The sequence below is a fragment of the Miscanthus floridulus genome, chromosome 13 (genome assembly GCF_019320115.1).
Source record: "Miscanthus floridulus cultivar M001 chromosome 13, ASM1932011v1, whole genome shotgun sequence".
NCBI lineage: Eukaryota > Viridiplantae > Streptophyta > Magnoliopsida > Poales > Poaceae > Miscanthus > Miscanthus floridulus.
This window is the reverse complement of record NC_089592.1, coordinates 50,457,005-50,470,232: the sequence shown is the minus strand read 5'-3', so window position 1 is coordinate 50,470,232 and position 13,228 is coordinate 50,457,005. Positions and strand designations below refer to the sequence as shown.

Here is a 13,228-nt window from a genome sequence, read left to right as displayed (position 1 = left end):
ACCATCCAAACTCTGAAGTAGAGGGGCAGTGAAGGGGTTAGGGATCATCGGCGCCTACCATGTAGGGAGGGTGGTGCCACTGATGGCGCGCGTAATACCCCTATATCAGATGGTGCCCGAAGCATCGCTCGAAGGGATAGCGCTCGTCGACGAGGCGCTCCCTTACTCTGAAGTGGTGCAGCGAATCAAGGAGGCAATGGAGCCCATGAAGGACTCTGCTGGCAATGTCCTTGACTTCGTGTATCCAGTGCCAGGGCATCCCCCGATGCGATTGGAACCGAGGTTTGTTGACTTCGTAAGTTTTCTTGCCTCTTGCTCCTTTCTTCTCTTGTAATTTTTTATCCCCTGATGTTAACCTTGGGATGGCAGGACCAGTCGAGGGGACTGCACTTCAAGGACAGCCTGGCTCCATTGCCGAAGGACCCAACCCGGGTAGCAGCGAACTGCGCCGTGGCTGGTTGGGACAAGAAGACGTAGGAGCTTGTGAAGAAGAAGGCGATATGGAAGCAGCAAGGTCGAGATTGAGGAGAGGAGACAAGCAGTGAAGACGATGATGATGACAACGAGTCGGATGAGGAAGCAGCCAGTGTGGATTGGGGTGACCTGGTGAACAAGGACTCATTGCCCACTGTAGGGACCCTTCCCATTCCACATGGAGGGAAGCGAGTCTGCAGGAGCAGTGGAGCCAGACCTTCCCCTAGGTCCTAGCGGGAACCGATGGATCCGCCGCTACCCTCGGGGTGCCGGTGAAGGATCGGTGGACAGGAGGGGTCGGATCTGAGAACGTCCCTGTGGTGCTGGTGGAGGGGGCGGCTCTGACGCCATGCCCCGAGAGGTGATGGAGGGGAGCGGCTCTGGTGCTATGCCCCATGAGATGGTAGAGGGGAGCGGCTCCGACGCCACGCCCCAAGAGGTGATGGAGGGGAGCGGCTCTAGTGCTGCGCCCCATGAGACAGTGGAGGGGAGTGGCTCTGACGCCGTGCCCCAAGAGGTGATGGAGGGGTGTGGCTCCGGTGCTACACCCCATGAGACGGTGGAGGGGAGCGGCTCTGACACCGCGCCCCAAGAGGTGATGGAGGGGAGCGGCTCTGGCGCCGTGCCTCATGAGACAAGGGAGATGGGCCCCCTGCCTCAGAGCAGGGGGGAGGCTCAAAACGGTCCTGCCCACATGAGTTGGAGCAGGGGTCCAGGGGTTCATCCCCAAAATGTACCCACCGCCCGAAAGTGTCAGAGTATGTCATCAGCTCCCCTCGTTGTTCCCTTTATTTTTCTGTTCTGATCTTATGCTTTTTCCTCTTTTGCAGATTCTTGCGATGGGGCCACCCTCTAGGGTCGGCACCCAAGAAGAGCCTTGCCCTTCAGATGGGACGGCTGGTGCTACCCGATGTCGCCCCTATTTCGAGCAGGAGCGTCGTGGCCTCGTTGGCCGGTTCGGCAGCGCCCGCGGTGGCGCCCGCGCCCTTGGTGGTTGCTGAATAGGTGACCATGACCGTGTCAGGCCAGGAGCAGCCGGACACAGCCATGGTCATGTCCGAGGGGGTGGCATAGTCCATGCCTTCGATGGCCACTAGAGACTGGCACCCAACGCAGATCGGGCGGAGTTGGATGCGGCCATAGTGGCATCCGAGGGAGCGGCGTAGTCCAGCGCCATCGGAGGTCCAGATGGGGGAGGCCGCGACCGCGTCAGGCTCGACGGGGTCGGATGCGGCCGTGGTGGCCTCCGAGCTGGGCCAGACGGGGGAGGATATGGCTGGTGGGTCTCCGGGCGTCTTGGCGGTGGTGGGAAGGACTCGTCGGCCATCACCCCCAGCCCTGTTGTCGAGGGGCAGTCGTTCCCCCATGCAGAGTGAGCCGATGCTCCAATTGATGGATGCTCAAGATCCATCGTCGGCTCTGTTCTCGCTTGATGATGTTGCTGAGAGTGTGGAGCGAGAGAACCTTGACATCGGGTTCTCGGCCGTGATCAATGCCTTGAACCAGGCCAATGGAGCCCTACGTGAAATCATCGTTCCTTCTAGCTGGGTATTCGCCTTGTTCTCCTCCTTTTTGTATCCTTGTGTTTTCGTGTTTTTGATACTGGTCTTCTTTTCAAAATCTTGCTGCCCATAGCCGGAACAAATCCTGGTTTCTCTGTGAGCGAAAGGCGGAGTGGGACCACCTCACCTGAGGAGGCCTAGCTATGAGGAGATGTGAGCGCGCAGCTTGCTATCGTCCAGTGGCGGGAGGCCAAGGCGCGTTGTGACATGGAGGAGTTCCATGCGATGTTTGAGGATTTGTCGGTGAGGATGAAGCTTGATGAGGAGGAGATTGCCAGGCTCTGAAAGGAGTGAGATGAGTTGCTGCAGAAGAATGCCGCGGCTAGTGAGCAGGCTGGCGAGCTCCTAGCAGAGCTCAAGACGGAGCGAGATCTTAGGCTTAAGGCTGAGGAGAGGTCCATGGTGTTGCAGCAGAGGGCGGACTAGGCCATCTGAGAGCGCGATGAGGCACGTGGGGTGGCCGACTCCCTCCAGGTGGATCTTGGGGATGCGGTGAGCCGGAGGTTGGACGTTGAGAATGTTGTTACCAGGTTGGAGAAGGAGCTTGCCAAGGTGCGAGAGATCCTCCGGGTCGAAAGCGATGAGCACGACCTACTGCAAACTACCATCGGTGTGGTTACCGACTCCCTAGAGGTGGCGTAACCAGAAGGATCTAGCTTGCTTGCAGCTCGTGCCGCGGGAATCACAGCGTGGGTAGGCCAACTTGAGGAGGACGCCTTCCATGCCGGGATCACCCAAGCCTTTGCTATCGCCCATTCCCATTAAGATCAAGAGATCAACCTGAAGGTAATCAGTCATGGTTTTGCACCTATTTATGATGACAATGAGCTAGACAAGATGGAAAAGGCAGTGGCTCCCCTTGCGCGGAACCTGGCAGATCAGCTGAAACAAGAGGTTCTCCCTTTTGTAGAAGTAGTTAGCTTGATAAACACTTATTTGTAATATGTAGTGTCAGTATTTTTGTGTCCTAGAAATGGTTTCATAATTTTCATTTCATTTGTTTAATCTTACCTTCTTCTCTTTTTTGTGATGAAAAGATTTCGACAATTGATCCTTCCATTTGTTAAGACCGTAGGGCCCAAAGTTTTGTGGAGGAAATTTTAAATGTGCTGGTGAGCAAAATTACCATAGCTGTCGAGGCGTGGGCTCACGTGGGTGACCCGGGTTCGATCCCCAGCAATGACGCCATCTTGCCAGTCTATTCCCCCGAATCTTGCCACTGGTCTTGATGCGAAGAGGAGCTCAAATGTAATATTTTCTCAAAAAAAAAGAAACGAGGTTCCCATACCTTTATCAGCTCCCGAGTGAGATCCGACCCCTTGCAGTTGCTGGGGTCGTATGTTACTGGAGACTGGAGCGAGGGAGGCGAACTTACGTTTTGTATTTACTTGTACCTCTTACCTAGGACTTTGATGATCGCTGCGTGACCATGCTGTTATGAGCTTGCTAACAGGGATGTTCGGATGAAATCCGATCCTGTTTGCTTCGTGGCAAGGTCGACGAAGCCCTCGGGGGGTATTCCGTTACTCCTTTGCTTGCCTTCCAATAGATTCCCCCTCAATGGGGTTTCTATGGGTCTACTGGGCTCAGCTAGAGGCTAGGATTGAACAAGAAGGTTGAGACAACCCTACTTGCCTTAATGCAGGTAAGGCAAAGGCCGTTGAGGCTCATCTGTGTTTTCTCCCCTAGCTCTTGTTTGACAGCGAGGCGGCCCTGGACCCTTCGCTGGTCAACCATCGAACCTCAATCTCTCGATCTTGGATCGAGTGGCTCGAGCCCTCAAGCCCTTTTTAGGGTCTGCTAGGGGTCGGCCGTGTTTTCACACACTACCCCAGTCCTCGGTTTCCACGACCGGAGGGGCTGAGTTGATGACACTTGCCTCGACGGCTCGAGTGTCGTGCTCAATGAGCTCACTAACGGGTATGTTCATGTGGAATCCGGATCCATCATTCACTGATGGGATCGGTAGAGCCCTCATGTGGCATTCCACTACTTCTGAACCCACCTCCCGTAGATGCCCGAGCCATTTGTTGGGCTCAGGCGGCCCGTTGGCCTCTCCTCGATGGAGATTCTGTGGGTCTAGCTCGAGGTTAGAATCGAACGAGAAAGGTCAAGATGTCTCTGTCCGCTTCTAAACAGGGTCGGGCAAGGACGCTGGGGCTCATTTCGGTTTTCCTCCCCTGGCTCTATTTGACACGAGGTGGCCTTGAGCCCTTCGTGGGCCTGGCCTTTGAACCGCGGTCAGGCGTCACTCATATTGAATGAAGCGACTACCGCTTCGTGACGTGACACGAAGCAGTTGGGATGCAAGAATTTGCATATGCAACTGTTTAGGACGTATTAATTTAACATATAGTTTAATCGAAACGAAAGCGGGGGTCAGTAACGTTACCTTGGTGGTATGAGCCATGGGAAGCTCCTACTAGACGTGTCCGAGCCAGGTTCAGGGTCCAATGTTTTCGATGAGGCCGACAGTAACCTACATAAGTATCGCTACTTTTGTTTTTGCGATTGATTTTTAAGCGATCTGCCAGCTTCCCCCTGAAGGGGGGCTCTATAGGTGGACCCCTCCAAACTCCTTTTGGGAAGGTGGGAGCTAAGGCTAGTAGTGTGAGAAACTATGAACGCGATTATGCTAGTGAACCAAAAAGACTCTATAGCCGACGGAGCATAGGGTCTGGTGGTTCGTCCAGTTGTACTTATCGTTTTATTCCCACACGCCGTGCTTTTGGTTCCGCAAATGTAAGGAGGGGTCAGGCTAAGAGGGTGTTTAAATAAATAGGCAGTGAGCTGCTTTGGGCCGCTTTGGGCCGACGATTGTGAGGCCCCCGGACAAGTATTTGTGCATGAGGCCGCAATCCTTGTATAGATGCTTGGCCAGGAAAGCGTGGTTTGGGCATGGCCCCTCGAGCATTTTTTTAAAGTGGTTCGAAGTGCCCTCCATGGGCTTCCAGCCACCCTTGCGGTCGGTAGCAGGCCACGAGCGAGCTGTCGCGTCGTTGCTTCTTGTTTTTTCTTTTGGTGGGATGGTTGGAGGTGCCCTCGCCGGCATCCTTGTCTCGCCTCACCTTGCCGTCAGAGCGGTCGAAGATGGCTCCGACCGCCTCCTCTCCTAAGGCATGGCTGGTGGCAATGTCCAGGAGTTCCTTGGTGGTCTGCGGGCCCCTGCGCCCTAGCTTGTGGACCTAGGGATTCACAGGTTATCCTGGATAGGAAGGCTCCTATCATGTCGGCATCGGCGACGTTAGGGAGCTTGTTGCACTACCAGGTGAAGCGCCGGATGTACCCACGGAGGGTTTCATCAGCCTTCTAGCGGTAGTTCTTGAGGTCCCATAGGTTTCTAGGGCATTTGTACGTGCCCTGGAAGTTCCCCACAAAAATCTCCATGAGATCCGTCCAACTTTGAATGGCGTTGGACGGTAGGTGCTCCAACCATGCTCATGCCAAATTGGCCAAGAATAGCGGGAGATTGCAAATAATGAAATCGTCATCACTCGCACCACCGGCTTGACAAGCAAGCCGATAGTCTTCGAGCCAAAGACTAGGGTTTGTTTCTCCAGAATATTTAGGGATATTGGTGGGTGGTCGGTACCTTGGTGGGAAAGCAGCGTTGAGGATGTGTCGGCTAAAGGCCTGAGGGCCTAGCAGGCCAGGGCTTGAGCTCCAGTCCTCGCCATTGTCGTAGCGTTCACCGCATTAGGGATGATAGCCATGGTGGGCTCCTTCCCTTCCATCTCCATGGGTGCGCCTGTGGGTGTCGATGGCATTGCGCCCGTCGTGGTTGTGGCCGAGACGTTGATGTACTAAGACAGTGGAGTGCTGCCTGCCATCTGGCGGTGTCTATTGAATGGATGCAGTCCTTGGTGGGGCACACCGAAGGCGTGCGCTGGCTGGCGTCGGGCTCGCATTGCTGAGACAACGAGCTTTCTGCCTACTGCGCCGCAACGCGCTCGAGAAACATGCGAATCTCTCGGTGGGCCCAGTGATCCTCGGACGTCGCGGCCTCCAGAAGGCCGTGCAGCAAGGCCATCGCAGCGGCAATGTTTTGACTTGCCCAAGCGAAGTGAGGGAGGGTCCTATCATCAATGAGGATCCTCTGGTGTGTAGTCCGGGCCAGTGGCACGTGCGCCCCCCATCTACGCATCGTTCAATCTCGCGATTGATGTCCGCGTACTCCCAGATGAGCCCTTGCCTGGCCTCATCAATCTCTAGCTTGCGGGCCCTTAGCTGCTCCATCCTTAGGCAAGATGGGGCCGCTGTCTCCTCCCTAGACCTGCTGCCAGGGTTGCTTGTTGGGGTGGCCTCTTCCCTAGAGACACTTTCAATGTGCCCCTTGGGGGTTTGCGCCATGAAGCATTCCCGGGAAGGGTGGTGGCTCCCCCTACTGGAGTTAGAGCTAGGAGGATGATCTTGGCTCCTCCATGAGGAGCCTATGGAGAGTCTCTGTATCATGTTCAATTGTCCCCATGAACTCGCTGTCCGTGGGTGGCTAAACCATGCGTAGTGCTAGAAGGTGGCCAGCGGTCGCCGTGGCATTGCAGAGATCGAATAGAAATGCCATCGGGGTGCTCCGCACGTGGCCTTCTAGAGAGAGGGTGATGCAGCACAAGGCCTCTCTGTATAACTAGGGTCCAAGGGAGTCACTGAGCTGGCCCTCAAGCCTCTAGTGGCTGAAGCTGACAGAAGGGAGAGACTGGATGGCCGTGCGGGCCAGCGCCAGCTCTCCTCCTAGTGTAACGATGAAATCTAGGTTACCGAAATGCACGTGTGTGCCTGGGACCCAGCTGATTGCGTGGGTGGCCATCCGAGTCCTGATTTGGAACATACAAAGTCCCCTACCTGGTGTGCCAACTATTGGTGTTTCGTACAAGCACCGGCAAGTAAATTTATAGTGATGTGCGTTAGGCCTAGATGGTACGCTAAAGGACACAGGATTTATACTGGTTTGGGCCAAATGTCTCTACATCCAGTCTATTGCCACTCATGTTATTAGCACCAAAAAACAGTTCATAGTAGGGGGTACAAACGGTCGAGAGAGGGACTGGTCCCAAGTCTCTGATGGAAGGGTCGAAAGGATGTTAAGAGCCTAATAGCAGCTTGACTATGTGTGATGTGTGTTGTTCGTCAAGAGTCTGTCCCTTTGTTGGAGGAAGCACACTCCCTTTTATAGATGAAGGGGACGACTTTACAAGTGAGGTCTAGGGTGTCTACGCTACCTAGCCTTGTTGTTCACATCTACCAAGCCTAGTTGTCCATTCCGGCAGGTGCGAAAGGATGATAAGCGCCTACAATACTATCGATGCCACTATAGAATGTCAGGATGGCTACAGAGTACTGCCCTACGTAGGGTATGGACTCTGGTATAGTGGTTTTGACTTATGATCCTTGCCCAGCCTTGCTCTGCATGCCTTCTGGTTCCTATGAGTTCCTGTCGGAGGGATGTGGGGTCGGGGTCTAAAGTAGCGCTGAGGGCAAGTGATGAGTACAGGCCCGATCTTCCGAGAGGTAGCCGGTAAGTTTGATTTGTGGAGATCTCAACATTGGCGATCCAGCTTCAAATCAGACACAATTCGAACCTTGCAACCATTACACCACTACTCTGTTGGTTATCAACCAAGCACAACTTGATTGACCTCGCCAAGAAGGCTTTTCCTACAAGCGAATCGAAGAGCACAAGCAAGAAGGTAAAACACGCAATCTGAAATTGCAAATATGAATGACACGAATATCAATAAAGGATTCAAGAACTCGGTTCCAAAGGACTAATCGACACAGTGGAGGAGATCAAGAACGGGGGCCCTAGATCACTGTAAAAGGATTTGTCACCATAGTTACAATGAACGATTCAGTTCCTCGATGGAAAACTAAACTCTAAATAAAACCCAATTGTGTAGCAGCAGCGGTGGCTGTGTTTATAGTCTAAGACTCGACCTAGGGTTGGGGACGGCCAGGGGTTGGGCGCCCACAACTTGGGCTTAAGGCCCGACATGATACATGGCCAAGTTGGCCCAAATAGGTGACTGCAGCACCTTGCCGTGGTCACACAGAATGATCCATGGACCTTTTGGAGCTGGGACCAGATCCAAAATGACGGCGTCATCGTCCCCTTTCCAACGCATCCAAGAACGGCCTGTTTCGATGTCGTATGAGGAAGTTATGACCAAAACAGTGACGATGCGTCTGATGAATCCGAGGGCGACGTGGCAGCTGAGTTGGGAACGAATTGGAACTTGGGGAAGACCATGGCGTCGGTGTGTCTAGCAGTGGCGATGTCCTCATCATCCTCCCCTTCTCGAATTGGAGTCGTCCTCGACTCCATCTTGGCGATGTCCTCATCATCCCCTCCTTGTAGAATTGGAGTCGTCCTCGACTCCATCCCATCATTAGCGAACTCCTGCAAAAGGTTAGTGACAGTAGGCAATGCACCAGACATAAAAAGGTTGACAAAACATAGTATAACATGGTGCATCAAGATTATCACATAACTCAGTAGTAGCAGGAGTTGTAGCAAGAAAAGCACCTCCTTTTAACTTAATCCCATTATTTTTAGCAATGTCTGTTGGAGGTTTATTTTTGATCTCATTAGCATGTTTAATAATATCCATAGGAGACAAAGGTAGCAAGGTAATTTTCTTGTCCTTATGTATGATAGTGTATGTATTAGTTCTACCATGGTGTAAAGCATCATTATCAAATTCCCATGGGCGACCTAACAAAATGGAACAAGCTTGCATAGGGACAACATCAAAATCAGCAGTATCATGATAAGAGCCTGTGAAAAAGCTAATGTGTGCTGATTTAGTTACCTTAGTCTTACCACTATTATTGAACCATTGAAGTTTATATGGATACGAATGTTGTCATGTGGTCAAGCCAAGCTTGTCAACCAAATCTGAACTCACCAAGTTGTTGCAACTCCCGCTATCAATGATAGTGAGAACACGACAACCCTGCACAATGAGATACATGTGGAACAAATTGTGGCGTTGGATCTTCATCTCTTCTTCATGACCCACACGTGTACTCAACACACGCTGCACAAGAAGGCTAGGGTAGTCCGTGGCAGCAGCCACGGAGTCAATGGTGATGGCCTCCTTGTCTTGATCGCCCTCGGTGGGATCTGCATCAATGTTAGCAGCAAGGGCTAAATCATCTTCAACATCACTAGCACTTACATATCCATCCTCGGTAGCAATGAAAGCGTGACGACTGGGGCATTCCTTCATGACATGTCCCATGCCTTTGCATCGGTGGCAAATGATTTTAGAGCTGGACGAGGAGGAGCTAGTAGAAGCACCCGGAGTGCCACCTTTCTTCAGCTAGTGGAAACTGCACATTAGACAATTTACTTACCCCGGAAGAAAATGGAGGTGTAGATGGTTGTGGTGCAACAGGAAGCTTGGGCGTCTCTGGCTCGGAACGCTGCTGAAAATTCCTCCCATTGTTAGACCTAAAAGGCTGGTGTTGTTTGCGTCCCTGTACTTCTCGTTCGGCCTTAATAGCAAGATGATACAATTGGGAAAAATTGTGCCATTCTTTGTAATCAAGTATGTTGTGTATATCATAGTTTAAACCACCAAAAAATCTAACACTAGCATCATGATCATCTTCATTTATACCACAACATGCTAAACCAATAAGCAATTCTTGATAGTATGCTTCTACTCCTTTATCACCTTGTTTTAAAGTTTGTAGTTTCAAACGTAAATCACGTTGGTAATAAGGAGGAACAAAACGAGATGTCATACGTTGCTTTAAAACATTCCAAGTTTGAGGCACAGCAGCAGCATTATTGGCATTGCAAAGATCACTCCACCAGAACAAAGCAAAATTAGTAAACTCACTAGTAGCAAGTCTAACTCTATGCTCAGCAGGAACATTATGAGAATCAAATTTTTGTTGAACAGCAAGCTCCCAATCTAAATATGCCTCTGGATCAACATTACCAGCAAAAGGAGGTAGACTAAATTTAATTTTAGCAAAAGGATCATTATTACCATGATTATTACCTGCCATACCGCGACAATTGAAGTTGAGGCAGCGACGGGCACCACCGTCAGCATACACATCTTCATCACCAAAAGCATCCACATCTTCATCATCAGCACGATAAGGTGGAGGGCATTGCTCAAGCTGTTCAATGCGGGTGACCAGATTGTTCACGTTGCGCGTCAGCTCGGTCATAAGATTGCGTTGTTCAGTCATGAACGTTGCAAGCTCGCCCTTGGACACGCACTCATTGAAGTCCGTCAGAGTTCCTACCATGGTTAGAAGATAGAAAAAGACAACACCAAAGTATTATCCCTATCAACTAAAAGGAAACAAGTGGTGGTGATGGTGGTGAAAGTGGAATGCAAAATCACAAGCGGCTTACCACCGTCTTGCCTGTATTCTTACCAACGCCAAACAGGAGCAAAACCAAAGTGGCGAAGCAATCTATTGTTGAGCGTGGGTAACAGTTGCAAGATGAACCTGTGCTGACAGAAGAATATGTGGAGCTATGGGTAGGCACACAATATGACAGCAAGGATTAGCAATTAACGAGTGCAGAGTAACGATTGTTCAATCCGGATCCAAAGTACAAATCACAGGTGCTGGCTAAGACAGTGTCAAGACATAGCGCAACAAGGTGAAAACAAAGGACGATCGAAAGAACTCACTAGAACAAGCAAATAGCCCGGATTTCTCCTTTTTCCTGAATTTTTCCTGGATTTTTCCAAAAGGCACTAGTAGGAAACAAACTTTTTTTTCACTATTTTTTTATACTTTTCTCTGAACAAGGATCACAAAAGATGCAACCACAAAAATTGGCACCTACAACTGAGGTGGGATGTGGTCTATAGAAATTCAGCACGTTCTCTGAAAAGCATGTAAAACTTTAACAATTTTTTTTCTATATTTTCTCGAATTTTTTTGGCAATTCTGATGAAACCAAACAGGGCAGAGCATAGTTTGGGTCGGCTCCAAATGGTGTCAAGAAGCTGCTGTAAAAATTTCAGATTTTTTAGATAAACGAGCGAAAAGTTATGCTTGTTTTACCGAAGGTATCTCAAGGTATGTTTTCCAGGAGGCACAACACGGCGGCGGCAGTTAGGGCAAAGCGTCCCTAAACTCTAACACCGACCTAAACCCTAGGTTGACCTACTGCTGTGATCGGTGTTAGAGTTTAGGGATGCTTTGCCCTAACTGCCGCCGCCGTGTTGTGCCTCCTGGAAAACATACCTTGAGATACCTTCGGTAAAACAGGCATAACTTTTCGCTCGTTTATCTGAAAAATCTGAAATTTTTACAGCAGCTTCTTGACACCATTTGGAGCCAACCCAAATTATGCTCCGCCCTGTTTGGTTTCATCAGAATTGCCAAAAAAATTCGGGAAAATAAAGAAAAAAAATTGTCAAAGTTTTTACACGCTTTTCAGAGAACGTGATGAATTTTTGTAGACCACATCCCACCTCAGTTGTAGGTGCCAATTTTTGTGGTTGCATCTTTTGTGATCCTTGTTCAGAGAAAAGTATAAAAAATAGTGAAAAAAAAGTTTGTTTCCTACTAGTGCCTTTTGGAAAAATCCTGGAAAAATTCAGGAAAAAGGAGAAATCCGGGCTATTTGCTTGTTCTGTGAGTTCTTTCAATCGTCCTTTGTTTTCACCTTGTTGCACTACGTCTCAACACGTCTTAGCCAGCACCTGTGATTTGTACTTTGGATCTGGATTGAACAATCGTTACTCTGCACTCGTTAATTGCTAATCCTTGCTGTCATATTGTGTGCCTACCCATAGCTCCACATATTCTTCTGTCAGCACAGGTTCATCTTGCAACTGTTACCCACGCTCAACAACAGGCCTTCCGATCAGAGAGGGCGTCTAGAGGCCGAAGCAAGTGTTCCAATCTGGTGGACCTGAGGGGCCGTGAAGCGGGTGTCGCTCCCTTGGGGCCATAACGTGGTGACAGCACATCCGTCATTTGTGGAGGACACGAGTCCTTTCCTGGACCGTAGTGGTTGTCGTATGTCTATGTTGGGTTCCGTATCCGAGGGCTGAAGGCGGCGCCTACAACTCTATAGGGACTATAGGGTGAAGAGCATGCGCTCAAAACACTATTTAGGCTCTGCTACGCCTAGAAGGGTCTAAAGCACCCATCCTGTCATTCCCTGGTAGTACCTTTCCTGCCGGGGCGCAGTGTATGGACTCTAGTTCAGCGGTTTTGACTTATGAGCCATGCCTTGCCTTTCTCCACACATCTTCTGGTTCCCTCCGAACAAGGAGCCCCCGATCGGATGGCTCCAGTCGGCCCTCAGTGCGCTGGTCGGAGAAGAGCAGTGAGCAGACTTCCCGCGAGCCCTGGTCGCAGGGTTGGAGCAGGAAGCAGTGCTGTGGGCATCCCTTGGGCGAGACCGAACCTGTCCCTCGGGGGTCGGGCAAGGTGGAGTCAATCCCTAAGCTCTTGGGTGAGGCAGAGCTGGCCCTTATCCCTTGGGCAAGACCGAGCCTGGCCCTCAGGGGTCGGGCGAGGTAGAGTCTATCCCTAAGCCCTCGGGCAAGGCGGAGCTAGCCCAAAGGCGTCGAGCGAGGCAGAACCAAACTCCCATCATTCGGGCAAGAAACATAGCGGCGCCCTTGTTTGTCCAAAAGTTTTTAGCGTTCGATGGTTATTGGTTCCACCTCCTAGGGTACCCCGGTGTTAGGTCCCTGACACAACATGACTTGCTACTATAGCAACCGACTCTATTATCACCCCATGATGGAGAAGACACCATATGGGCTCTTGAATGGATGAAAGCCCAGCATTGGATACTTTTGGGTTTTTGGTTGCAAATGCTACATATTGAATAAAGCACAAGATTGAGCAAGTTTGAAAAGAAATGTGATGAAGATTTCTTGCTTGATTACTCAACTACTAGCAAGGATTATAGAGTTTGGAATTTGGCTAGTGGTACTCTTAAGGAGGTTCATGATGTGGAATTTGATGAAACCAATGGTTCTCAAGAGGAAGATGAAAATCTAGATGATGTGAGAGGCACTCAATTGGTCAATGCAATGAAGAACATAGATATTGGTGACATAAGGCCTAGGAAGGTGATTGATGTTGAAGATGACAAGAATCAAGCGCTCTCTAACTCAAATGTGTAAGCTAGTGGTTCTCATGATCAAAATCAAACTAGTGCAAGTGATGACAAAGTGCAAGATAAACAATAA

General features: G+C 50.5%; 1 protein-coding gene across 1 annotated transcript; it reads left to right on the top strand.

The window, feature by feature from the left end:
- Nucleotides 1–823: 823 nt before the first annotated feature.
- LOC136499792 (uncharacterized) lies at nt 824–1,330 on the top strand. Its single transcript, XM_066495319.1, has 2 exons — nt 824–1,157; nt 1,305–1,330. The coding sequence occupies exons 1-2, from the start codon at nt 824–826 to the stop codon at nt 1,328–1,330; spliced, it is 360 nt and encodes a 119-aa protein (XP_066351416.1).
- Nucleotides 1,331–13,228: the final 11,898 nt, after the last annotated feature.